The sequence below is a fragment of the Cricetulus griseus genome, chromosome 5 (genome assembly GCF_003668045.3).
Source record: "Cricetulus griseus strain 17A/GY chromosome 5, alternate assembly CriGri-PICRH-1.0, whole genome shotgun sequence".
In the NCBI taxonomy this organism is placed as follows: Eukaryota; Metazoa; Chordata; class Mammalia; order Rodentia; family Cricetidae; genus Cricetulus; species Cricetulus griseus.
In genome coordinates, this window is record NC_048598.1 from 18,547,063 (window position 1) to 18,572,165 (window position 25,103).

The window sequence follows — 25,103 nt, forward strand, 5'->3', positions numbered from 1 at the left end:
GTCTTATATGTGTGTATATATATATACACATGCATATGTACTTCTTGAGTTGGCTCTTACATGCCTACCGTGTTTCTTTATTACATGTAGATAAACCCTAGAAAGACACAGCATGGAAGGCATTTTGAGGTCCCAATGTATACTATGTTTATACATACAACTTCTCTGAGTATAGTATATAGTGTTTTGCCTCCATTCTTTCTGAAAAAAATATGAATCAAATAATCAAAAATGTGCAGTCAATGTTCTTGCCTTATTTCCTAGATAATCAAAACAAAACATGTCTAAGTCAGATCAGCATCTTGGACAAGGTCAGAGTGCAGGAAGTGACATTCTTGTTTCTTATGAGCCAGTATGAACCTCCTGCCAACCATTCCCCAATGTTATTGCTTTGTTTAAAAAGAAGAAAAGAGAAATACTGATAAGACTATCAGTTTATTATAAGGCCCAACGTGGGGCGCCAAAATGTTATTGTTTGTTTAAAAAGAAGAAAAGAGAAGTGCTGAGACATGAGACATAAGACTATAAGTTTATTATAAGGCCCGGCAGAATGGGGAGACTAAGAAGAGGAACAGGGTAAATGGCTGACCGCCATGGCCGGTCGCCATAGAGAGACAGAGCGGGGAAACAGAGAGAGGGGACAGAGAGCGGGAACAGAGCGGGACAGAGAAACAGAGAAACAGAGAGAAACAGAGAGCATAAAGGGGCAGGGACTTATCTTTTAAAGGGGTCCTCTGCATCTGTGTGCAGACTTAGTTCCCATGGAACCTTGGGCTGACCAGGGCACTGCCTGAGTGGATTCCACCAGGTAACAGGGGCAGGCCAGCATAATGCCTGAACCTTTCACCCAAGTTTAAACCATACCCTGGCTTCCACCTAAGTATCTCTTTCCCACACCACAGTGATCCAGACAACAAGCAGGGCCGGATTTGCAGTTCAGTGACTCTCAGTGCATCTTATCTAAGCAGCAGCAGCCTCTGAACTAGAGTCTAGAGGATCTGTTGTCAATGAGACTGCCACTTCAGTTATCAGGATGGGAGGACTCAAGAGTTACTGCTTACCCATCTCTGCTTACTCTTCAGACACACCCTCTGTCTTCTGTTGCCCATATTTTGCTAAATCAATATGGTAATAGCATGGGTTAGGCACATAAAGTTGTGCCAGGCATTTTGAGATGCCCTTTATTTAAACTATGCCTTGAACTAGTCACTAGTTCCACTGGTTCCAAGTGGCACCCCTGGTAGATGTGCTTTTTTTTTCATGCCACTGTATTGATGAGGAAATCAAGAAGTGCAGATGTCAGTGACTTCCTTAGACTCCAGCTGCTATCAAGTGAACAGTGGGATTGAAAGCGGTACCCTCTCCATTTTACAAAGCTAAGCCAACTGTGCTAACGTTGATGATGAGAATACAGAAGGTGAAGCTGTTGTTAGGGAAACAGTGTGATGAAGTGGTTGTGAGAATGCCATCTGCTACAGATTTTCCGGAGCCAGCCTTCCATAAATCACCTAGTCTTTGCATCTTTACTTTCCTGATCTCTAATATGGGGAATGCATCACAGTATGAATGTTGTGAAGACTGCAAATACTCGCAATAGTACCTTCACCTACATATGGGTGTGCATGATCACATTAATCCCTCAGCACTTGGCTCCTTTACCCACTTTTCCATTGAATTTCTGATGTCAGTTCAAATAGAATAGCTTCCCTGAACCCTCTTTATTCCATCCACATGCCGGCCACTGTGTCAAGACTCTTTCTGGTTCAGCATCCTCAACTCTCTAGTGTATACTCCCTACAGAAACTCCAGTGTACTTCCAAGCATTGCAGCTGTTTCAGTATGGACATTTTTCTCTGTTAGTGCTGTGTTTGAAGATAAAGCCCTTTCTGTGTTGCTTCAGTGAAATTGAGACTATGCAGGATCGGGGCTTTGGCACATCTGCTTTTAATAAAAGCCACTGAAAACCAGTGATTTCCAATCCCTCCTTCTGAAGCACTTTTTGAATACTGGGGAAGGAAAAGCATTAAAATCAGAAGTTTAAGGTCATCTCTAGCAACATAGGAAAGTCAAGAACGGCCTGAGCTACAGGAGACCCTATCTTTAAAAGTAAAAAATAAAACTAACAAAAAATAATTTGATGCCTTTGAATATGACTCTTGAAAAATAAAAAGACAGCTAGCAGGGGAGTGATGTTGGAATCTGCAGAGAAAGTTAAGCTTGCTAGAGTAGTGAGAGGACATTACAAGGATGGCCAGGTATGCCTGTGGGGCTCACAGGTGCTGTGGTGTTTTGTAGGTTCTGGCTGGCGGTGGAGGACCTGAAGAAAAGGCCTATCCGAGAAGTACCCTCTCGGGTGCAGGAAATATGGCAAGAATTTCTGGCTCCTGGGGCCCCCAGTGCCATTAACTTGGATTCTAAGAGTTATGATAAAACCACACAGAATGTGAAGGAACCAGGACGATACACATTTGAAGATGCTCAGGTCAGTACATGGTCTAACCTCTCAGCATGAGGCCAACAGCTCTCTGCAGTATTTAAAGTTCAGTTTAAAACTGGACATAAACCCAGGTTCATTTCCTGAGGACAGAACAAAGACATTTCAGATTAAGTCATCTTTTAAACCCCTGGGAATATTTGTTTGTTTTGGTTTTTTGAGACAGGGTTTCTCTGTGTACCTTTGTAGACCAGGCTGGCCTTGAACTTACAGAGATCCACCTGTCTCTGCCTCTCAAGTGCTGGGATTAAAGGCATGTGCAGCCATCACCCGGCAACTTTTTAAAATATAAATTTAGTGTTTATTCACGAGAATTTCATGGGCCATCCAGGATACTCTCACATCATGCATAACTGTACAACTAACTGAGGTTTCACTAGATTTGGAAGGCAATGGAACATGTAAGTTCCCTTAAAGTGCTGGAACAAGAGCAGAACTTCCCACGTTTGGATCAAGTTGCAGTTAAATGAACATATTGTTTTCTTTGCTTGACTTCTTCATCCATCAGCAGCCATTTGTAGAATGCAAGAGCAGCTAAGGTGTAGCTCATCAGTAGAACACTTATCTAAAATGCATGAGGCTCGATCCTCAGTTCAAAGGGTAGGGAACAGTGAGAACCCTGCACACTTATTAGGGACAGGTGACTAACATCACCATATAAGAAAAAAAGCACAGGGATTTGGAAATTTGTCATTTAACTAACCCAACAAGAAATTTCAGACCTGAGCTTTGAGCTAAAGTAGGTATAGAAGATAATTTATCATGGATTGGTCCCAAGAGTGAGATCTATCCAGGCTGCCTGGCTCTCCCAGAAGCTATAGGTGCCAGGGCCTCCAGGATGACTATACAGTCTCGATGTCACATCATTCACTTTGGCCTTGGAATCATTTTCAAGGAAACAGATTTATTTCATTTCTCAAATGTTCCACATAAATTGTCACATTGATTTCAAGTTATTTCAAATGTCCCCTTGACTAAATTCTATTATTAAAGAGACCACATATAGTTTCTCCCTCTGAATAGCTCAATGCAAACATTGATCTGGGAAAGAAACGATGGACTGGAAGATCCAAATGTCCTATAAACATAAGGTGTTCTTATCAGCACTACATTTGGTATTCTTAGCTACTTGTGCATTTGTTCTTTAGATACCCGAGGGTCCTCAAGTGCTTCATTCTTCTATTGAATTGATAAAGGAGCCCCTCACGCATTCTTTCTTTCCAGGAGCACATTTACAAGCTGATGAAGAGCGACTCATACCCCCGCTTTATAAGATCTAGTGCCTACCAGGAACTTCTACAGGCAAAGAGAAAGGTACTGGTTCTTTGTGACCTCTCTTGACCTTAGTTCCTAGTTAAAATTAATAAGAGTAAATGTCTCTGCGGGGCCAGGGTTTCAATCAAAGGGTAAGTATCCACTCTCTAAGACCTCCCCCCCCAACTCCTCCATTTCTAAGGGCCATTTAAGTTGGTTTTGTTTCTGTTTGTTGATTGCTCTGTGTATCATTTTTCAGTTGCTTTTGCAGATGTCCATGCTTTACAAAGGCTATTAGAAGTTTTCATGTTTAATGTTCATCTTTAATATTCCTAGTTAAAGGGAATGAAAACTCCAATCAGGAAAAAAGTCAAGTGCTGAAACTTGAAGACAGTTTTGTTTATTTACAATGGTAGCTGTATGTTTGTAGGGAGACATAAACCTGAGTTTTTCAAAGATAGCTGCTAAAGAGCAGTCATGTTGGCAGATGAATATTTTTCATCTGACTTACATCCCAAACTACTTAGTATCTTGATAACCTATTTCAATCTAAGATGATAAGCAAGCACATTTGGGTAGTAGTAGTAGTAGATTTCATAAGTTAATTAATATTTGTAATCAAAGTCTCATTGTACATAAATCCCTCATATGACCAGTGTAACATTAATTGTAAAATCTGTAGAGAAAAATCAACTTTATTTGTAATTTTTAATGTTAAGTAGCCATGGATTCTTAAAATTCTAAAATTAAGAGATGGTTCTGTTAATTTATCATTCAAACTAATGTGATATTTTTATAACCCATGGCCATTACAGATAAAAATAGTTGCAAGGGGCTATACTGCTCAGAGTGGCAATTGTTAATGTTTAAAATTAGTTTTAATTAAATGAAACTGCACAGATTTCTAGCCAACTGATACAAGTTTGAAGATACTCAGGTCAGTACATGTCTAACCTCTGAAAGCTGCTGGCAGCTCTCTGCAGTGTTTAAAGTTCAGGTTTAATTATTCATAAAATAAGTTTCATTGACTGAGGACAGAACAAAGACATTTCAAAGTAAGTCATCTTTTAAACCCCTGGGAAAGCCCTCAGTCACCACAACTAGAAGCTCTAATAAGAGACAGAATCAGGTGGGATATCCATCCTTGCAGCAAAGTCTAGCCTAAGGAAGCTCTCATCGAATTAATGTTATCAACAGAAACACAACCTTCATGGGATATTAGCAGTTGATTCTAAAGAAATTCCACTAGATTTCCAGACATTTAGGCTTTGCAAATATCAGCATAAAAGCTACCACATCTTAATTTCTGCTTGATTTTTGCTTTAAACCACACCATTTTGTTTGCTCAAGTATGAATTTTGGGTTTTATGATGAAATTGCCCACAAACAAAAAACTTGGATCCAGTGATGAGAAGTCCCCCTTGGCAGCCCCACTGCCATGTGGGCATGAGTTTCATACATGGGCTCAGTGTAGCATTACTTTACCATCCTGTCTTTTTTCTGTTCTGTTTTTCTTGCCTTTTTTTTTTTTTAATGTTCCCTTGTCTCCCTTCACCCTACCCCACACCACACATTTAAGTCTGGAAACTCAATGGATCGCAGAACATCTTTTGAGAAATTTGCACAGAATGTGGTAAGTTTTGCTTTTTGAGTAATTGCAAGTCGTTATCTCCAATGAAAATTTCCCTAGTATTAGTCCCATTGCACACCTTGCATTCTTTGACACCAAAAGTATTGTCTTTATTTAAACCCATAATCCTGCTTCCTACTTATCTCTTTCCCCAACCCTTTATAGAGTAGAAAAAAAAAAGCTGTCATGCAGGAACAACCACATGAGCTGAACTAAGGTTTGGAAAGAAATGTATAGCATGATATATACAATGAAGGAATAAGTTCTTCTTTGTGTCTGTGTTCCATGTACCTTTTCCTTATTAATGATAGTTGCATGCATTTCTTTGCTATTGCCCTCAGCTCTTCATTATGCCTAAAAATGAAGACAATGAAAGCTCTCTTCTTTCAGTCTTTGAGAGGAGAAAATGGTCAATTGAGCAGTTTAAAGCCAAGTGACTATTGGTAGCAAGCCAGTCTCCCTACCCTTAAAAAGACGCACCAGCGTCCTGCTCTTATTCTTTATTTCCCATAAATGTGTTGGAAATTGTTGCATTAATCTAAGAAACTAGTAGCTTTCCTCTCAGAATGTTCTTAGCCTTTTGCCATGTGTTTTGGTGATATATATATTTGTTTGTTGGATTCTCTTGTTTTTTTTTTATTTTATTTTCATTTTTTTGTACTGTGCCAACGCCTTTGGAACTTTCTGACATTGTGTAAGCTCAAACTAAAGACTTCAACACATTTATTTTTATAGGGCAGAAACCTCCCTATTTTCCCATGCCATAAAAACTGTACACCAACACTGAGGGCCAGCACTAACCTGTTATGAAAAGAGGTAGAACAATCTTGGTTTCTACTCGAGTTTTGTCTGCATCATCTGTGGAGTCGTGTGGTTAGCTCCATGCTGCTCTTTGTGTGTGTACGTGTGTGTGCTGTGGCTTTTGTTGTGATGGTCAACTTAAGTGGAGTTATGTGTGCTGAGATATAAGCAACCTGAATTCAACAAACTCAATGTTTGTTTTCAGTTTCCTTCAAGGGTTCACCACCATGGGAAATGCTAGTCCACTCTACATCTGGTAGGACTGCACAAAGCATTTGAAAGACTTTAAACAGCTACCTAGACTTTGAAAGGTCAATGTGATTGCATCAATTAAGAGGGAAGAGCAAGAAAAATTTCAAAAATTAATCACATTACACACTTCACAAAGCTTTGGCTATCTTTATTGGAATCTCTGTTCTTAACATAGGGTTTCCTTTTAAAAATGTCTGAGAAGTCACAATGGAGAAAGACAATGACAAACTATCGCCCTAAGATTTTTACTGGGAAAAGAAGCCACAATATATCATCAGGTACTCTGTGTACCACTAAAGAATTATTTAAAGTTAATCTTTTTCTAATGTAATGTGGAAGGAATATTGTTTCTCTTTATTGTAGTGGAAGTTTCTGTGACAGAATTTAAAATACTAATGTGACTTGGGAGAGATGGAAGAGAGAAGTAAATTTTTTTTCCTCCAACTCCAACCCATATCTGACCCACTTTCACACTTCTAAAATAGTACTGCATGGTCCATACTGGGCACCTTAAGAAAAAAACTAATAAGAAACAAGGGGAAGCTGGGCTTGATCAGCTCTTCCTTCCAAAATTTATACAGTTGCCCACTTAGTTGCAAACACATTGCTTTATCTTGGGAATCTGTACAAGGAATAGAGTTTAGCCAAAAGTGCCTTGTGGTATAAATGCCAATGTGTGAGGAGAAAGATGAACACCTAGTATTTGGTGCTAAGGAGAAAGAGAAGGCTATGTGTGTGCAGTTGTAGGATTCTCAGAAGGAATGGCATTTAACTGTTTAACTAGTTAAATAGGACTTCACTAGCCAAGATGGGCCAAACCTTCTTTAAAAGGGAGAAGGAAGTCAGAAAGGCTAAAGAAAAGGTGAAATTCTCTCTCTCCCCTCTGCCTCTCTCTCTGTCTTACACACATATACACACACACACACAGAGTTACATATAAAACATACTAATTACTTTCAGAAAGCCCTCAGATAGCATTAGTTCTTTTCCATCTGAGAAAATAAAACACAACATTTTTATCGTTTGGATGTTTATAAATATTATGTTTGGTGTCACTGTGAAGAAATCATTAAGGAAATTAAAGATCTCACAATGAATCCAGGGTGAGTTTAGGCCCAGTGGCTGTATTGGGGGATCACAAAAGTTGACATGCTAAGTTTTAGTAGAGACCATTATAGGATCAATAAAATAATTTCAACACAAGTAAAAATAAGAGGTGTGATTATAAGACATATAGGGACATATTAGAGGAAAGGTCAAGTTTGCATAAGCATTTCAATGGAGCCCTAGATGAAGGTGGCTGTGGTAGAGCAGGAAGGTTACATGAAGGACAGTGTGCACAGCAGAGTGGAACAGAGAAAACACACACCAATAGGTCTCACTGTGAACCTGGGGAAATGAGATGACAACACCCATTACTGATTACTTGCTATGCAACAAGCTCTATATCAAGAATGTTGTGTTATGTAAATTAATCTGACCCTAAAAGGTGGGAGTTATAGTGCATATTCATTCACCCATTTTATAGGTGAAAAATAATTGGGGGATGCATCTTCAAAGAATATAATTTTCCCAGAATCACACAGCGAGGGAGCTGGCTGTGACCAAAACCTTATTTCCTATTTGCCATCAAGTCACAGCCGCCTCTCCAACCCGGACCACTTCAGGTCAATGCTGATTTTAGGGAGTTCAGTTTCTGTGTTTCCAAATAGCACATTTGTAACCTGGGTGATAAGAACAGAATCACGTTTTTTTTTTTTTTTTTCTCAGCCCAGAGTCAGTGTTTTTGTAGCCAGAATTTACCAAAGCCAAGGGAACATTCATTAGTCCTCTGACCTACCAATCACCACCTCCTTGCCCCCACCCACGAAGTACATTAGAGGACCTTCGTAACAGCAGAGTTGCATGGTAGCTTCAGTGTTCCCAGGACATCTCTTCTCCATTATATGTTTGTTTGTTGTCTGTATGCTCAACAATCCCAGGATGCTTTGGGGCTGGTGGTACCTTTCTTTCTCGGTAAGGCCACTTCCCAGCATCACTGATGGCTGAGTGTTATAGCCAGGGTTGAAAGCAGAATGTGCTTACTGAAACTTACTACTCTCTACAAACTGCCTTTGTTCTTTCCCCTAAGCCCCAAACAGGTGATATGAGTATAATTCACATTTGTGCAATGTCTTCGCACTGGCTTGTCTCAAGGGAAAAATAAAACAACCTAATTATCAGTGACACACACTTTTGTTTCTCTATTTCTCTTACTTAGCATTAGAGAAATTTCATTAAGGTCCGTCTTTCCACGGCCACTGTGTCCTTTCATGCCCTCAAGTGTCATTCATACTAAGTTGGCTTCGTTCTCCTCTCCTATGGAGCCTGTGTTTTACTGAGTGTGAAAATGGTTTCCTTCCTCTTTCACCATCAAGTGCATCACCGTTTCTCCATCTTTTTAACTGCCACAATGCCTATTTACCACAGGAACCTCACAGAAGAACAGATAGGACATAAGGTGCAAACAGTGCATGAGGATTGATCAGCCATGCCATCTGTCAAGGTTCATAAATCAAATACTGATGACTCATCTCTCCCTTGATTGTGTGAAGAGGAAATTGAATCAGCTTGGCTTTGAGTTAGGAAAGTAGGAACTGGAGAAATGAGTACTAGGGGATGCTATGATGAGTTCCCAGGAATTCAGTAAGCAAACTTCTTTTTGCAGAAGAGTCTTGTTCTGTTCCAGTGAATACAGTTATCTTTAGAGCCTTTCAAAGAATCAGTAGAAAAGCTAGAAAGGTCCACTGAGGCACACTGTGCCCTCTTTCTGGCCTACTTGTACTAAGTTGAAGCATCAAGCTTTGTCATCACCTTCTGGATAATTATTGCCAGAACTGATTTGTATTCTTTGATTTTAGTGTTAGGGCCTCAAACATACTGATTAATACTATACCACTGAGATAACCACCCAGTTCCCACTTTATGAAAGTTTTCACAAGTGCCTAGGTTGGCTGGGAAAGGAGTAGGTCTTTCTGAACAAATCTTCACTAACAGAGTAACTTAGTAGTTTAAGTCCTGATAGGACAAAATACAAACACCGAACATTAAACAATGAGAAACATTCAAAACTTAATTACTCTTAAAATATTCTTTTTTACTTAAGCAAATAAATTTGTTTTCTTTGTCGGTTTTTACACAGGGATTCCCTTCATAGCTCAAGGTTACCCTGAACTCTCTGCGATCTTGCCTTTATCTCCTGAGTGATAGAGTATCAGTGGTTCACCACCACACTCAGTTGCAATGAAACTATTTAGTTTTATGGAGAATCTTCGTTTAGTGATGAAATGTTCTTTAGCCCTAGAGTTCACCAGGCTTATTTACAGTCCAGCATAAAGTCTATTTCTGTATCTTATCCTGTGAGTTTTAGCAATCATTTCAACTGCTCGACTCCAGCTTCCCCAACTATATATCTCACTACCCCAGATCAGTTCTTCCCTTATTTGGTCATAGCTATTAAACACATCAAAATATGGTGGATATCCTTCAACTTAGTTATGGATTTTCTTCTCTTAATATACGCACTTAAAAACTGAACTCGTTGTTTAATTGTAGTATAACTGTATAAGGACTCACTCACTCCTTGTTCTTTTTTTCCCAACTTTATTTATTTGAATTAGAGACAGGATTGTTTTACATGACAATCCCAGTTCCCTTCTCCCACCCGTCCTCCCCTACCAGCCCCCCAACTAAAACCTTACCTGTCACATATCTTTTCTGCTCCCCCTGGATGGTAAGGCCTTCCATAGGGTGTCATCAGATCTCATTTTATCCTAACACAGGATGTCACATGAGTGATAGAAAAAGGCCATTCTGGATGGCAGGAATAGACTTCTTATTTTCCTGTTTTCCAAAGCCAACTGTGGCTGAGCAGCAGGAAGTCCTCTAAAGTACTTGGAAAGAAATATGGAGTCTTACCATTACAAATACTAGACCAGAAAACTGACCTGGGGATCCAGCATCCACTTCTGTGTTACACTCATCCTGTTTCTGTATGGACTCTTATACTAGTCTTTAGACCATTTGTCAATATGTATTGAGTCTCTGTTGTATGGTAGGCCATGTGCTACTCCTATGTACTTTTTGAAAGATAGCTGGTTAGACTGGGATGTAGCTTTGTGACAGGGCTTTTGCTTGGCATATGTCAGGTTCTGGGTGCCATACTCAGCACCACAAAAACACTTGTTCAAATATAGATTATCTCATGTATCCTTTCTTTCCCTTGTCATGATATTATATTCTACCACAAAGAAGCAGAGACAAAACTGTGAACATTCAGAGAGGTTATCTTATAGATTGTAGGTCTAGCAAGGAAGTTTCAGCTACATTCATGAAGCCTATCATATCTTTAATAAACATAAACATCATCTTAATTAAGCAGGCTGTTTCACATGAACACGCTCACAGCATGCAGACAGACTAGAACGGAGAGACCAAAAAGCTTTATGTTTCTTGTCTATGCCCCTGTACATGAACTGCAAAGGTTTGTGCACTTTTTTTTTAACTCTGGCTAATGTGCTATGGCTTTTGCTGCTCAGGATTGCAGGTACATTAATGTGGAAAACTGTTAGAAATCCCTATGACACCTCGTGTGAAAAACACTTATGAACTGGTGATTGGATCTCTCCAGCAAACAGAAGGCAAACCTACTCAAGAATGAACTACTGTCTCCTCTTCCTTCTTTTATGGATCTTAAACCCATCTCTTTCATCATTGTGTTGGCAGATATGGCTATCCATCTTGTTTTACTGTAACTGGTTGTGGCAATACCTTGCCTGAGAAAATGATTTCAGTCTCCCTGCAGCATAATATAAATCCATTGGTGAAAGGTTTCTGAACCATGTAGCCTAATTTAGTTTCGAAGGGGTAACTTTACTCTCCCCTGACAGCATCATTAGTTCAGAAATTGTCACTCAAGGTTGTACAAGCTATGAATTAGGTATGGTGAAGGTTTGGCTACCATGTACCCACTACACCACTGAGGGCTCCAAGGAAACACAGGTGTGGCTGCTGAGCAATGTCCAAGTTGCTCTACAGGTGCCAGGAGCAGAATCTACCAGAATTTTCTAAGTTCTGTTGAGCTTGAAGCCCTGTTTTTGTGCTGCTGATTGGGAGGCCTCAGAGAAGACCATCAGAGAGGCTTCTGAGATAAATGTACAGATCAGTGGTAGCATGCATCCGGCCACTCCTGGGTTCTTTTCTCTAACAAACAGTAGTTATCCCGCCCCTGTGCTGGGTAGGTGCTTTGCTCTCTGATTGAGAACACATAGGTAATAAGACATAGTGCCTGCTCTGAGTAAATTTATAATTTGTGAGAAGGCAGAGATGATTCAGATTGTGATCATGGGATATGGCTAGCATGCATATCTAAATTGACTCTCTCTTCCTATGGAAGTTGATTGCCTAGTGAACAGAACAAGGCTCCCGCTGGCTTCCTTGTAAGTGAGTCACTATGCATTATCCAGGAGCCCAAGGAAAACAGGGGAAAGAAGGACTGGAGACTGAGGAAAAGGCCTGCAAGATCAAAACTAAAAGGAGGCTTGAAGACTCAACAGAATCAGGCCAGGGCAAGTATGGAGGCTTCCAGTGGGAGCACAGGAGAAGACAATCAAGGAGCCAGACTATGTTCTGAGATCTCTTGGGCTGCAAATGGTGGCAATGGAGATGCTACAGAGCAGGGGACCCTTCTCTAGGATCAGTGGCTACTGTTCCAACATACATTAGGTGATCATTAGTAGAACATGACTGTTCAAGTAAGAGAAGGAGAGGAGGAAGAAAATTTGGAACACTGACATGTTTACTGCAACATTTAAAAGCCACATTTACTGGAAATTCAGATTAAACTTCAAACTGTCTCATTTAGGATTCATAATGTGATAAAGCAGTCAATAGTATTTTTCATTGTCACTGTTTTTATTTGGAGATTCTTAAGCTTAAATTGTGACTCTGGTATGTCTCAAGTTTCATATCATCTTACACACATGCTCTAAATTGTCACTGAATGAGAAGAAAGACCCGAGAATGTTTGTGTGTCCCTAAGTAGTTAGCATCACAGCAACTGGCAACATGCTTTGTAGATGATCAACTCAGCCTCAGTCTAAAATATGTCATTAAGCAAAGTGGCATGCAACAGGATTAAATTCAGGAAACCTCATCAGTGTTCTAAGGACAATGGGTGTGCATATTCTCTTCTAAGTGTGTTTCATGTAGCTGGGAAAAGTGTGAATAGAACTTAAGTAGATGAAGATAAGACTCCGTGTGACACCAAATTTCATTGCCACTAATAGTAGAGTTAGCTTCCAATTATGCCTTCTTATGTGACTACTTACTTGACAGTTCTCTTTCAACCAAGTCTCCTATTTCTCATTTTCTTTCATCCATTCTAAAACCACACATGGGGTCATATATGTTCCTCGACACTCCCTATGAAACATTTTTCAGAGAAGAGAAAGGCACTTTGATGCTGATGGAACACTGTGAAAGTAATTTTTAACATTCACATCATTTGTGCTCATTCTTGGAGACCATTTGCAATAGCAAGACAAGAGACTTTTTTGTACAACTTGCAAGCCTTCCTGTGCTTGGAAGTATTATGAGTGCATCTGTAGCCATCCCACTGTGGTTTCCATATCCCCTGGCAGACCACACAAAGCAGCCTGGATTGGGCAAGATAGGCTATGTGCATACAGACTCACGTTTTTTACTGCTGCACCGCTTTGTTTGCCAGGGGTCATGGTCTAAGTAACATGGAGAATATTAGACGATCCCTCATTCAATCATTATCCCTGTGACTTAAACTAGTGAGAAGCAAACAATAAAACAGGCTATGGCAATTACTGTACCTTTAAAGTACAACCCATCAACGGTTATATTGTTTCTTGGACTCCTTGTGACACCAAATGTTCAGCTGTTATTTGTTTTGTTTCTCCAAGCCACACAGACGACTTTGATATTAAAGATCTTTTTAACTTTTATCTTGTTCATGAACAACACGCACACAAATGCACAAGACATTGCTCAGTTATTACAAAAGGGAGCAATAACCACCCATGAACAAGTAATATACATATTACTGTCTAATAAGAGCATGCTACTAATACCAGAAATAAAATAAAAGTCACTGGGAAATCTTTCTCTTTTCTAGTTTTAAATTACAAATCTACAAGTTGGTTTGAGAAGATACTAAAAAAGATGGTGGTATGATCCTCTCAGAAGGGCAAAGGAATTTAGCAGAACCTGTTCATCCAGGGCAGTCCCAAGGGTCTTCTTCTCTGGGCTCACTGTGTTTGCTGGCCCCTGACTTCCAGAAACATGGTACATTTAGGTGGCAGAGGCATCAAATGCATCTCTAAGAGATCTCCCCCTTGTTTCCAAGAGCATCCACTCTTCTGTGGTCTCCAAGTATCACCTCTACTTCTGTTTCCTGTAACTGAGCAGAGCAATGCAAACCCCTTGTCTAGGTGACCACAGTGGTATCACTTAATGCCATACTATATGTCAGCTCTTCCCAAGTGTTCTTGCTGTTTCTCTTGGTTAAATTTTCTACCTTGCTACCTTTCTTCCCAAGTGTTCTTGCTGTTTCTCTTGGTTAAATTTTCTACTTTGCTACCTTTCTAAGTGGGATACCACTTTCCACGTCCTCAAATTACCAGTAGCCTAGAAAATGAAGATTCTGTGAGCTTGTCCCTCGGATACTGAATTAGAGTCATTCTCTATGTGTCTCTGTCTCTATCTCTGTCGCTCTCTCCTGCAGGGTTACAAGCATCTCTGGACAGTGCAGTGTAAGGATTATCACCTTAGCAGTATTCACACTTTAACTCTTCTTGCCAAATATCAGCACTTCTCACTTAAGCTGCATCAGAGCCCCTGCAAATATTCCTTTAACACAGCTTGATGGAAAACCCCCCACCCCCATTCAAACCTCTTTAATTGATACTTGTGGTGATCACACTATAGGTGTGAAAAGCATGCTTTGTGAGCCTCTGCCTTACACAAGACAGTACCCCTCACCCTCTCCATGGATCAGTGTTAATCAAAAAGCCAATGACATAGCTGAAAGACTGCTTTCCAGTTATGTGAGCTCAACTCCACAACCTCCATTGGAATTGTACAGAATCAAGTCAGTTGTGTTTCTTTTTATGACTATTATGGAATCCTTGCATTTATATATAATTTATTACCACATAAATAAAGTACAAAATGTAAATATGAAATGATATTTCTGTGAAAACTGAGCAGAACACTTTAAAAGATCTGATAAGGTAAAGATACCTTTAAAGTGGTGATCGGATTAAATCTGAGTGGATCTTGCACAGGTGGGAGCTCCCCTGCTTTTCCTTTATTTTCTCACTACCTTAACTGCTCACCGAGGTTTGTCCCAGTCCATCAAAAGCCTTCTTAGATCATAGCCAAGCACAATACTCAATATGTGACCCAACAAGAGATGCCACTCCCTGGATTTGTCTTCTGAATACATTTGACAATCTAACTGGAAAACTGCATCAGCTTTTTGGCCCCAATCTCCAACCATAACCAAGTAGAGTCATTCAGTGCTTTAACTAAAATGTTTTTGAAACATCGTTTTTTCTTTATGAGCTGGAGTTAGTTATGTTTTCTACCCTTGTCTTTTGTTTGTAGACTTTTTATTTGCTGCTTATTCATTTTAATGTAAATTTGAATTTCTTCCTTCTTCCTGTTTTGCCCTGCTATTACATTTCATAGTTCATCCCTGTGCTTGCCGTCTCTGTACTTGTTTGGAGTATCTCTTGGTTAGTCTTTTGAAGATGATAATCACATTTGCCTCATGCATGCACTCTCTCTCTGCATCCTATTAATATTTCATTCAGACTAACAATGAAAATGCCCTAAGGTACTGGGAAGACAGCAGAAGCTGCCACTCTAGTGAACAGCACACCTTGGAGGTGGTTGTTTGCCTAGTTATGAACTGCATCTTTCTCTGTCTCATCCACAGAGATGCCATGAAAGGCTGCTCCACGCCGTACTTAGCCCAAGAGCCTTTGTTTAAAGCAAGCTCCTGTCCTCAAATCTGGTAAACCCTTTCTAACAACTGTCAATACGCATGTCCAGACAGAGAGACAGCTAATGTAGTTGATATATAGGGACTTCTTGGTAAAACATAACCAGAAGAGCAATCTGCCATTAGGAAAATTAGCACAGGATTCGGGCAGTTTTAATGATAAATGCAAATAGTCAATAAATATATGAGAAAAGAGAAAACCAAGAGCCCAGTGTTATTAAAAGCCAAATACAAACCAGAAAACAAAATAGCCTATTGCTGCAAATGGGCTATGTTTCTTTCTAAATGATATGTAGTGTTAGACAAGGGATATGAAAACAGATGCTGGGTATCTTGATACGTACATTGGTAGCCCCAGCTATGCGGGTGGTTAAGGTAGGAGGATTATAAATTCAAGGCCAGTCTGTATCACTTAGTGAAATCTTGTCTCCAAATAAAATAAATGAAGATTGTGGGATGTAGAATTATTGTACAGCTTGCCTCGAGGCATGGATTAGAGAAATTGGGTGGTAAAAGAAAGGGAGGAAGGTAAAAGAGAAAAGGAAGGAAGGAAGGAAGGAAGGAAGGAAGGAAGGAAGGAAGGAAGGAAGGAAAAAGATAAAAACTAGGCAAACTTATACATTGTTCCTATAAGTATAACCTTTTTTCTGGAATATAGTTTGATAAAATATTCTAAAAGTGTCCAAATTCTAACTTAATCCTAATAAAACCCAGATGTTCTGACATACACAAAAAACATTCATTTCATCATACAATTGCTAAATATAGAAACTCTGAATGTCTAGAAATTGAGACTGACTTAGTCCATCAGAGCCTGTCTGCTGCACTGTTGCACACATATTAAAAATCAGATTTAGATCACTGGCTTTTGTAGTTTTTAATTCTAGCCACATTTCACACATTTGATTGATACATTTTACATGTGTGTATACTATATATAAATACACATACATGTACATTACACTTGTATATGTTTAGATGTTATGCATTAAAACATTTCACAAGCAGTAAATTCCCTATTGGGTGTAATTCCTTGTGACATTTTTTCACCTATTCTATGATAATTAATTTTTTTGTAAATATGGCTGCACCTACCTAAATTGATTTTTTCACATAATAGTTGGAAAAGTTATTTCACAGGAAAAGTGTAACAGGGCTATTATTGACTGCCATGAATCATTAAATGTACCTGCTACAGTAAGTCAGCATCTATAGTATTATTCATTTATTTTTTAAAAGCTCTAAAATAGTTTAATAAAAAAGTTGAAAGGTATATTAGTTGGTAAATAATTATGCTTTAAGTTATGTTGTATCTTCCTTTCGGTCATCTGTATTTTCATTTAATGGTTGTCTAATTTATAATTTTAAGTAAGGAAATAGGATTATTTGGCTTATGATAATTCTTAACCCATATAGAAATCTAGTTGTCAGTCCTTAAGTGTATAATTGTTCATAGCTATATCCTCTTAGTTAAGAATGTTGATATTCAAAAGACAGAGTCCTCTTCCTTCTTTACTTCAATCTCAGAATTGCTATACATCTAAAATTATAAGAAGTTGTGCCTATTCACAGTTTCACTAGAATTACCTAACATGCTTTAATAAACCCGTTTGCAACTCAGAGGAATTGGCTTTTGTTAAATCAGGGAAGAACTTTTGGGAAAGGCAATCTAGATTCAATTTCTTCTTAACCATCTTCCAAGTCAAAAAGACCGGATTTATGTTAGTGAATTGGTTAACTAAGGGTTAGGACAGGATGACATCAGTGTCCCTCCATCACTCAATCTCTGTTCCCTCACTCTCACCCTATCAAGCCTCTCTTACTTTGAATTAAAAGTGACTTAATCCCAAGACACTGAAATCTTTCTTACCTCCATCTGTAAAAATTTATTCTTGAAATGCTATTTCAAGTGAGGGAGTTCTGCTCATAGAAGGAACTGTGAATTGAATTGGAGACTTCTTTAAGCCAGATGTTTTTTAACAGCTGTCAATAACTTCACCAGGGTGTGTGACATACAATATAATACCCAGATGTTTGTTAAGTACATGAAAGAAGAACTGAGGGAGGGGAGTGGCAAAATCCAGGGGGGCAGAGATGTGGATAGAACACTTACCATTGAAGGCTGAACAAAGGACACACCTGTGTGCAGAGAGGGCCCTGATTGAGGGAGCAGAAGGTGGCAAGCCAGCTGAAGGACCATGTGTGGCGTAACAGTAGGCAGACTAGAATGACAGGGAAGCCAGATAATGAATGATTTTGAAATCTAGGCAGAGTGAGACAACAGCATTTTCAACATGAGAGTTAAAAACAGTGTGTCTTTAGTTTATTTCTTTTATGAGCATGCTCACATGGCCAGCTGTGTTGATTTCATGCCTAGAAACTAGGCATTTGTCAGACCACATAAGTCAGTGGGCAGGTAATCCCTGGGACATTATTCTAGAATGTGCTTATAAGTCTACAGGAACATGTAGCAGCAGGTATTTTCAGGATACTAGCAAATAGGAACTGTAATGGAATAACAAGAGTTAATGAGGCTGAGTCAAACAGAATGGCGAAAGTGGAAAAAGTCTTGTGCTTTTCATACTAAGGCGGTCAGTGGCGGTTAGTGGCTAAGGTCAGTGGCCATTCCCTGTAACTCTGCTCATATCGCTGTTTGGTCAACTTGCTTGGCTCTGTACTTTTGAGATGATCATAAAACTTATGGAGTTCACTGCTGAGAAAAATGTAGCTTCTTGTGCATGCTTATGGGTCAAACTATGCAGAAAAAGAAAGTGGAAAACTATGGTCGCATTGTCCCAAGTTCCATGCTGTGGCTAAGAGCCTGGCCTTCCTGTCCATTCTCACAAACTCTACACTCCTTGTCTTATATCTCTGCTTTAAGACCAAAAATGAGGTTCGTAAGTCAGTTAAAATTCACAACAGTGAGTTAGTGGGTCTACAATCTCAATGACTTGAAAGCTGAGGCAGGGAGATCATGAATTTGAGGCCTTCCTATGCTACAAAATGAGGTGAAGGCCATCATGGGCAACTTGGTGAGACTTTATCTAAAAATAAAAAATAAGTAAGAGGGTTGAGGATTCATCTCTGTGGCACAGAGTGCAAAGGCATATGTGTAGCCCAGGGTTAGTACCTGTACCATAAAATAATTTTTAAGTTGCTGTTTGGGGGATAGTTGGTTCTTTTCTTCCTAATTACAGCAAAAGCTTTGGAATCATGGAGGAAGGGAAATTTGTGGTCTGCTGAAGGTGAAGTTGTATAGTGAGACACAAGGAACTCTGTTTAGATGACTCTTGTATTGCAGGTTAAGCTGATGCTCCATCTTCACCCCTGTGCCAGGCAAGATTTGTTCAGAAACCGATCACATGCTTGTTTTTCTAGCATACTGTCCATCAGCCACATATTAAAAAGGCTTACAGTACTTGAGTTTGGGGGTTGGTCTAAGTGTGTGTGTTTATCTTTCCTGTAGATTTGCTTCTGCTTCAGTCTCTGTTCCTGAGACTGGCAGGAGGGGTTGACATCACTTGATGTTCATGTAGTTCCAACATTAAGACAGTTTCTCTTCATATGGACTTACTAAATTATTGTAAGCAAGCCATATTGTAGGTAAGTCCTATTGGTGAGGTTTCCTTTAGCCATTTGAATTGCTAAAGAGTTTAGAATTTAGCTATGAAAATCTCTCTAGTTCTTCAATGTAGTTATCCAAAGATAATGGTCGAGACTGATTCTACACATCTTCTAGGACACTGCCTGGAAATGGCTGTTGCAAATGGCTCACATGCAATTTAAAAGATTAATGTGTACATCCCTAGGAGGAGGGATCAGTGTTCTTATCCATTTAATATTTTTCAATAGGGTGAGCACCAAAGTTGGGTCTATGTCTTTTCCACAAGGAAGTTAGTCAAGCTGTACACAGGGTCTATATCTTTAAATCTATGTGAGCCACCAGACACAGGTGTTGCTTGCTGTCACCCCAGGCTCTTAAGATCTTTTCACCATAGTTGCACCCAGTGTTCCTTTTTAATCATCGTGATACACAAAACCAATACTCTCATTGCATAGTTGATAAATCAGTACTTTACCTGGGCATAGGCACATAACTTCTCACTTCTGATCACTGTTTCTTTGTTATCTCAAACCCCCAGGTTGACAGTGACACTATTTCAATGTGGGCTTCTATGGAAGAGTGTTTTTTAAGTTATTTCATAGGGCAGTGCTAATCAGGTTGCACTTTGAACAGATCTTTTAGTGAAGTCTATAAAACACCAGATGTTAATAGTCTTCATGATTTGTAGGAACTTAAACAAAAAATACAGAAAGAGAAACATGCTCCTTTTAAAATTAAATTTATGAATAAAAAAGTGACAAGGGTCTCTATCTAAATAAAATGTAACCATGTCTGAGTTTTCAAATGACCCAATACTATTTTATTCTTCTTTTCCAGAATTTTGACTCAAATCATATTAGTCTATAGTTTTAAGAGAAATAGTTCTATATTAGCTTAGCCTCCTTTGCCCCACAAATGACAAATCCCCTTTCAAGATAAATTATTTCATATCATAATGAATAAATACTCACACCTGTGTGCATTTACATTAATATCACACACTACAGTAGTAAAATCAGCAAAGAGTATCATCTTTAAGCATAGAAAAGTGCTTTTTAATTCTAAGAGTTAAATACTTTATTGGCTATGTTTTGGATGGAGGAGTATAATCTTAGTTTTTAGTTCCTTAGTGATTTTTCTGCCTTTTACAACATCAGAATAGTAACTTTGGATCTGGCCTTCATAAGAGATCAGATTTCTTTACTTAAATGATAGCATTAACAACATTTACAATATTGTCACAGCCAAATTAAAGTGACTCGGAGGATGTCCCAAGAACAATTTTAAAACATGTGCCTGCATCAGTGGTCCAAGCAAGATTTTAAAGCAGATGCTATTATTGTCTCCATTTATGGATGAGAAAACAGGTACAGGATTGGAAGTGGAAGTCTTTGTCCATTCAGACTGCTATCACAAAATACACTAATGCAACACAGACATTTCTCACAGTACCAGAGGCTGAAAATTCAGGTCTGAGATGTCAGTGAATTCTATGACTTGTGGGGATTCAGTTCCTGGTTCACAAATGGCAGGCTCTTCGTGTGCCCTCACATGGAGGCCCAGAATTTCACTTGGATGTGTTCAGTAAACTATCATGGGCAGGAAGTGTAGGCCTATTACAAACTGCTTTTTATTTTCTTTGGAGGGAAGGAGCTAAGCATAGCTTGGTAGGAGTTACTTTCCTTAAATGTGGGAAGCTTTTACTGCCAGCTGCTGAAAGCTAAACTGGGAGCCCTTTTCTAACCAAGAGAAAATATCTTGCTTCTCATGTCTGCTATGTTGTCAGCCAAAGTCCATACAAGGAATAATGAAAGTTTATTGATTATGAATTAATGGGTTACCAATCTTTACTACAGATTGTAGAATTATTAATCATTTCTTAAACATATCATTCTTTGCCTAAAATGTGGCAGCTTTGGACTGAATTTTTGTACTACCCAGCCAAGAAAAATACTGCACATTAAATTCTATAATCGCAAGGATATAGACTAGCAGGTCAGACTTGGGGGATGATTAGATCTTAAGGGAGGAGGTTTGACAAATGGAGTTAAGTACTTCATGAAAGAGGCCCCCAGGAGCATCTTCACCTCTTCTCCCATGCAAGGACCAGGAAATGTACTATTCTGGACCAGAAGAAAGCCCTCTCAAAACGAAAAACAAAAACCTACATTCAGACTCTCAGCCACATGGCAAACGCATTTCTCCTGTTTATAAGCACTCAGTCTATGTGTTCTCACTTCAGCAACAGCTTAAGACAATAGCTGTAAGTGGGGATTTCTCATATAGCCCTTAATTCAACTCAACTACAGTAGGCAGCAAGTCAAGGATACAGCTGTGACACCTTATTTCCCAAATACTATAATTTCTCCAAAATGATTCCTACTTCATCCTTCCAGAGTAAAAAATACAGTTAAATAAGTAGGCCAATCACTTTTATATTAGAACATAGAAAATGAGTGATAAAACAACTCACCAGTCAATAACTTGTATTCTCCTTTTAAAATGTCAACTCTCTTATAGCTATAGAATACTCCCAATTGTTTAAAAAAAAAAAACTTGGTGGTCAAGATTTCAAAAAACTAAAGGAAAAGAAAAAATTCCATGTACTCTCTGTAATAGTAGCATATTAGCAAAATATTCCTGCTTGGGAAAAAACCCAAATGGGGGATGGCAAAAAGATGTTGACAGTTTGAAAGAGGAATGAGTAGACTTTGATCTCAAGACTCACGATTGGCTTCTTTTTCTCCATCAACTGTACATGAGAAGGACTAGATTCAAGTTTGAGTTTCTACCAATTACATCCTCGGAAAGTGCATGTTATGTAGTTCAATCCCACACCAACACATCCTGATATTTGTAACTGTAGTGCCTACTTGACAGAATGCATTCACATTGTTGTCCTGCAGAACCTCTGACTCAGATTCTTGTTAGGAGGTATATCCCGGGGTGGGAACCTAGGTGTTGCCTCATAGCTCAGCCTCCGTGGAACGTTTATGGACATGTTTATGATTTGCTAATGTGTGCTGTGACCCCATCAGTCTGTTTGCAGTGGGGGGTGGGTGGGAGGAGAGGGAATGTTTGGGGAGGGAGAGTCATTTGTTTGATGTGTTCATGGTGGGAAGGGGAGGGAGGGGAGAGGGTTCATCACGGTGTTCAAATTCAGGTTAACTTAAGGGGTTCAGTTTGGGGGCCTAGGAGGGTGTAGCTCAGTGCTAGAGCACATGCCTATTAGAATGTGTGAGGTCTAGGGTTTGATTCCCAGGACCACACACCAAAAGATAAGGGTCCAGTTTTGACCCTTGCACACAAAATTCTGCTATTGTGACTCAATTCTACTATGGTGCAGCTTTTCGGTGGTCGTGAGTTATTTTCTTTCTTTCTTCATTTGATATTTTCTTTCCTCAGGGGAAATCTCTCACATCCAAGAGGTTAACAAGCCTTGTTCAGTCTTACTAAAGGATCACCTTTGTGACATGGAAGCTGAATGCAGCCATCGCCCCATACCTTGTAGCCCATTGCTGTTACCTGGAGCCGAGGATGTTAGACCAAGATTGTTGCATGAATGAAGGACCTGAATTGTTCTTTTCTGTGTGCACATTAAGGCATCATCATTGCCAAGGGACCCTTTGCCATCTCATTGCCTCCATCTCCACCTGTTGTCTGCTTCCCTTCCTCCTCTTACTAAGCTGGGTCTGTGTCTTTTCCTTTTTAACCAGTTCAAGTGAAGTAAAACTTTATTTTCCCCCTTCCTCTCTTTTTCTTAAAGCTTCTGCTAGATATACACAGTTCACTGAAAATTCAGTCAGTCACAAACTGGAAGAATTGTAAAAGAAAAAAGTATATATCAATAAGTATACACATGGCTTCACATTTATTAAATAATAAATTAGCACGGGAGGTGTCATTTCATCCTTGTATCCACAGTCTGAAACAAATGCCCATCTTTGTCTGTTCTCTGGACATTGTCTGTTCATGTTTTCTGCGTTTATTTTTATACCATATTTAAATGAGAAAACACCTTTTACTCCAAATGTATCAAAGTTGACCTCTGTAAATTTGTGTATGTTTATATTGTTGTTTTATCTTTCATTAAAAGATGCAGAATCTCGTTGCTTTGGGAACTTTTGTTGTTGGTGAGACCTGTAAAAGACAGTGGAGAGACAGCACTCAGAGCCTGGGAGCTGAGGCTTAATCTGCCCTCCCCCACCTTATCTCTGGTTTGGATGGGATGGAGTCAGGACCAGCACACTGCAAGCATCTCCCTGGTGGGCTGACCTGGGATCAGGGTGATGGTTTATCTTCTATGGAGAAACACCATAAATCAGACTTCCACATTTTCAGACCCTTCTGAGGAGGACTTTCTGCCATGTGCTGAAGTCTATGCTTGGCTAAAAGTCAATGAATATTTTAGTTAGAACCAGGCTTGGAAAGTGATCCTTTTTTCTTTAAATCATACTCCTGAGTTTACCCAAGGTCAATGTTTCTCACCTTTCCAGTGATTAGAGATTCCTTTTAAGTATCAGGTGGAATTATCAGCATCTAGTGAAAGCTGACTGTCACTGTCTTATGGGCTCGATTAGTGGCTTTTCTCATTGCTGTGATAAAATTCTAACAAAAGCACTTTTGAGAGGTGGGCTTAGAGCTTATCCTGGAAGAGAAGGCATGGAAGCAGGAGCAGGAGATGGATGGGACTGGTCATTTTTATGTTCCTTATCAGGAAGCAAATGGTGGGTAGGAAATGGGATAGGGTTATCAAATAAATGTCAAACCCCAACCCTCAATGCCTTGTCATTTCCTCTTTCAAGAATCCACATCCTAATGGTTCCACAACACTTCAAAACAGCACTCCATAGCTGGGCAGCAAGTGCTCAAAGACAAGATTCTATGGGAAATATCTCATGTTCAACGCGTTGAAGAAAAGAAAACCAGCAATTTGCCAGAAGTCACACAAGGTTAACTGGGGTTAGAGTAGAGGAACCCCCTTTTGCCTGGCTTGGTTCTTGGCTGGATCTCACATCTCAGACAGATTAACAAGAAGGAAACACGAATTTCCTTAACATAAGCTTTATGTGGCGGGCAAGTTCATAGCAAAATGTGGACTTGAACAAAATCTACACCTGGCTGTTTCCTCATTTGGTGTGAGGGCTGTGAAAAAGTTCCTTAAGACCAAGGGAATGAGACAAAGGAATCAATGGAGGAGATTCAGCAGGTCCTGGGTGATCTTATTCCTCTTAGCACACTCCCACCTCCAGAGCTATTAGTGTCGGCCTCCTTTGCGTAGGGAGGCCACAACTCACATGAAGATCTTACGATCCAGTTCTTGGAAACTTCAGAGAGTACTTCCTAAATCTGCCCCTTCTTAAATCCCTCTGTCTTAAAATACCAAATGCATCAAGGCAAAGCTCACTCAGTAGACAAGCCTAATGACTTGTGTTCAATCCCACAATGCACATGGTGGAAGGAGAAAACAGACTCCCCTCCCACGAGTTGTTGTCTGACCTCCATATACATGCCCTACCCCACAGACCTAGAAAAAAAATAAATGTGAACCATTAAAAAATATTTGACATGGCCTGGAGAGATGCCGCAGTTTTTATGAGCACTTGTTGCTTTTCCAGAGGACCTGGATTCAATACCCAGTACCCACATGCTGGTTCACAAGCATCTATAACTCCAGTTCCCTTGGAACTGATGCCCTCTTTTGACCTCAGAGGGCCCCAAGCACACACATGGTGCATAGACATTACTGCAGGCAAAGCACTCACACATCAAATACAATTTATAACTCTAATTTAAAAGATACTCAACATGCAGGATATGGTAATAAAATGAAATTTATAATTCTAATTTAAAGATATTCAACATGCAGGATATGATGTTTTGGCACGGTGTTTCATATTGCCATGAGCATATAAATCCATGCAGTCTGGCCTTAAGACCCATTGTACTACACCTGTCCCTCACTCTTCCATCTTTTTAAAAAAATAGAAAA

General features: G+C 39.5%; 1 protein-coding gene across 2 annotated transcripts in view; it reads left to right on the top strand.

Annotated features, from left to right (window-relative positions):
- Rgs7 (regulator of G protein signaling 7) overlaps positions 1 to 23,232 on the top strand; it is a 372,764-nt gene extending 349,532 nt beyond the window's left edge. The window contains exons 15-18 of one of the 2 annotated variants that reach the window (XM_027418903.2): positions 2,296 to 2,482; positions 3,719 to 3,808; positions 15,442 to 15,519; positions 22,517 to 23,232. In XM_027418903.2, the coding sequence (XP_027274704.1) occupies positions 2,296 to 2,482; positions 3,719 to 3,808; positions 15,442 to 15,495 (331 nt within the window). In that variant the 3' untranslated portion in view covers positions 15,496 to 15,519; positions 22,517 to 23,232. The remainder of the gene's footprint in view (positions 1 to 2,295; positions 2,483 to 3,718; positions 3,809 to 15,441; positions 15,520 to 22,516) is intronic. The other variant, XM_027418904.2, reaches the window with a different exon arrangement.
- The last annotated feature ends 1,871 nt before the right edge of the window (positions 23,233 to 25,103 follow it).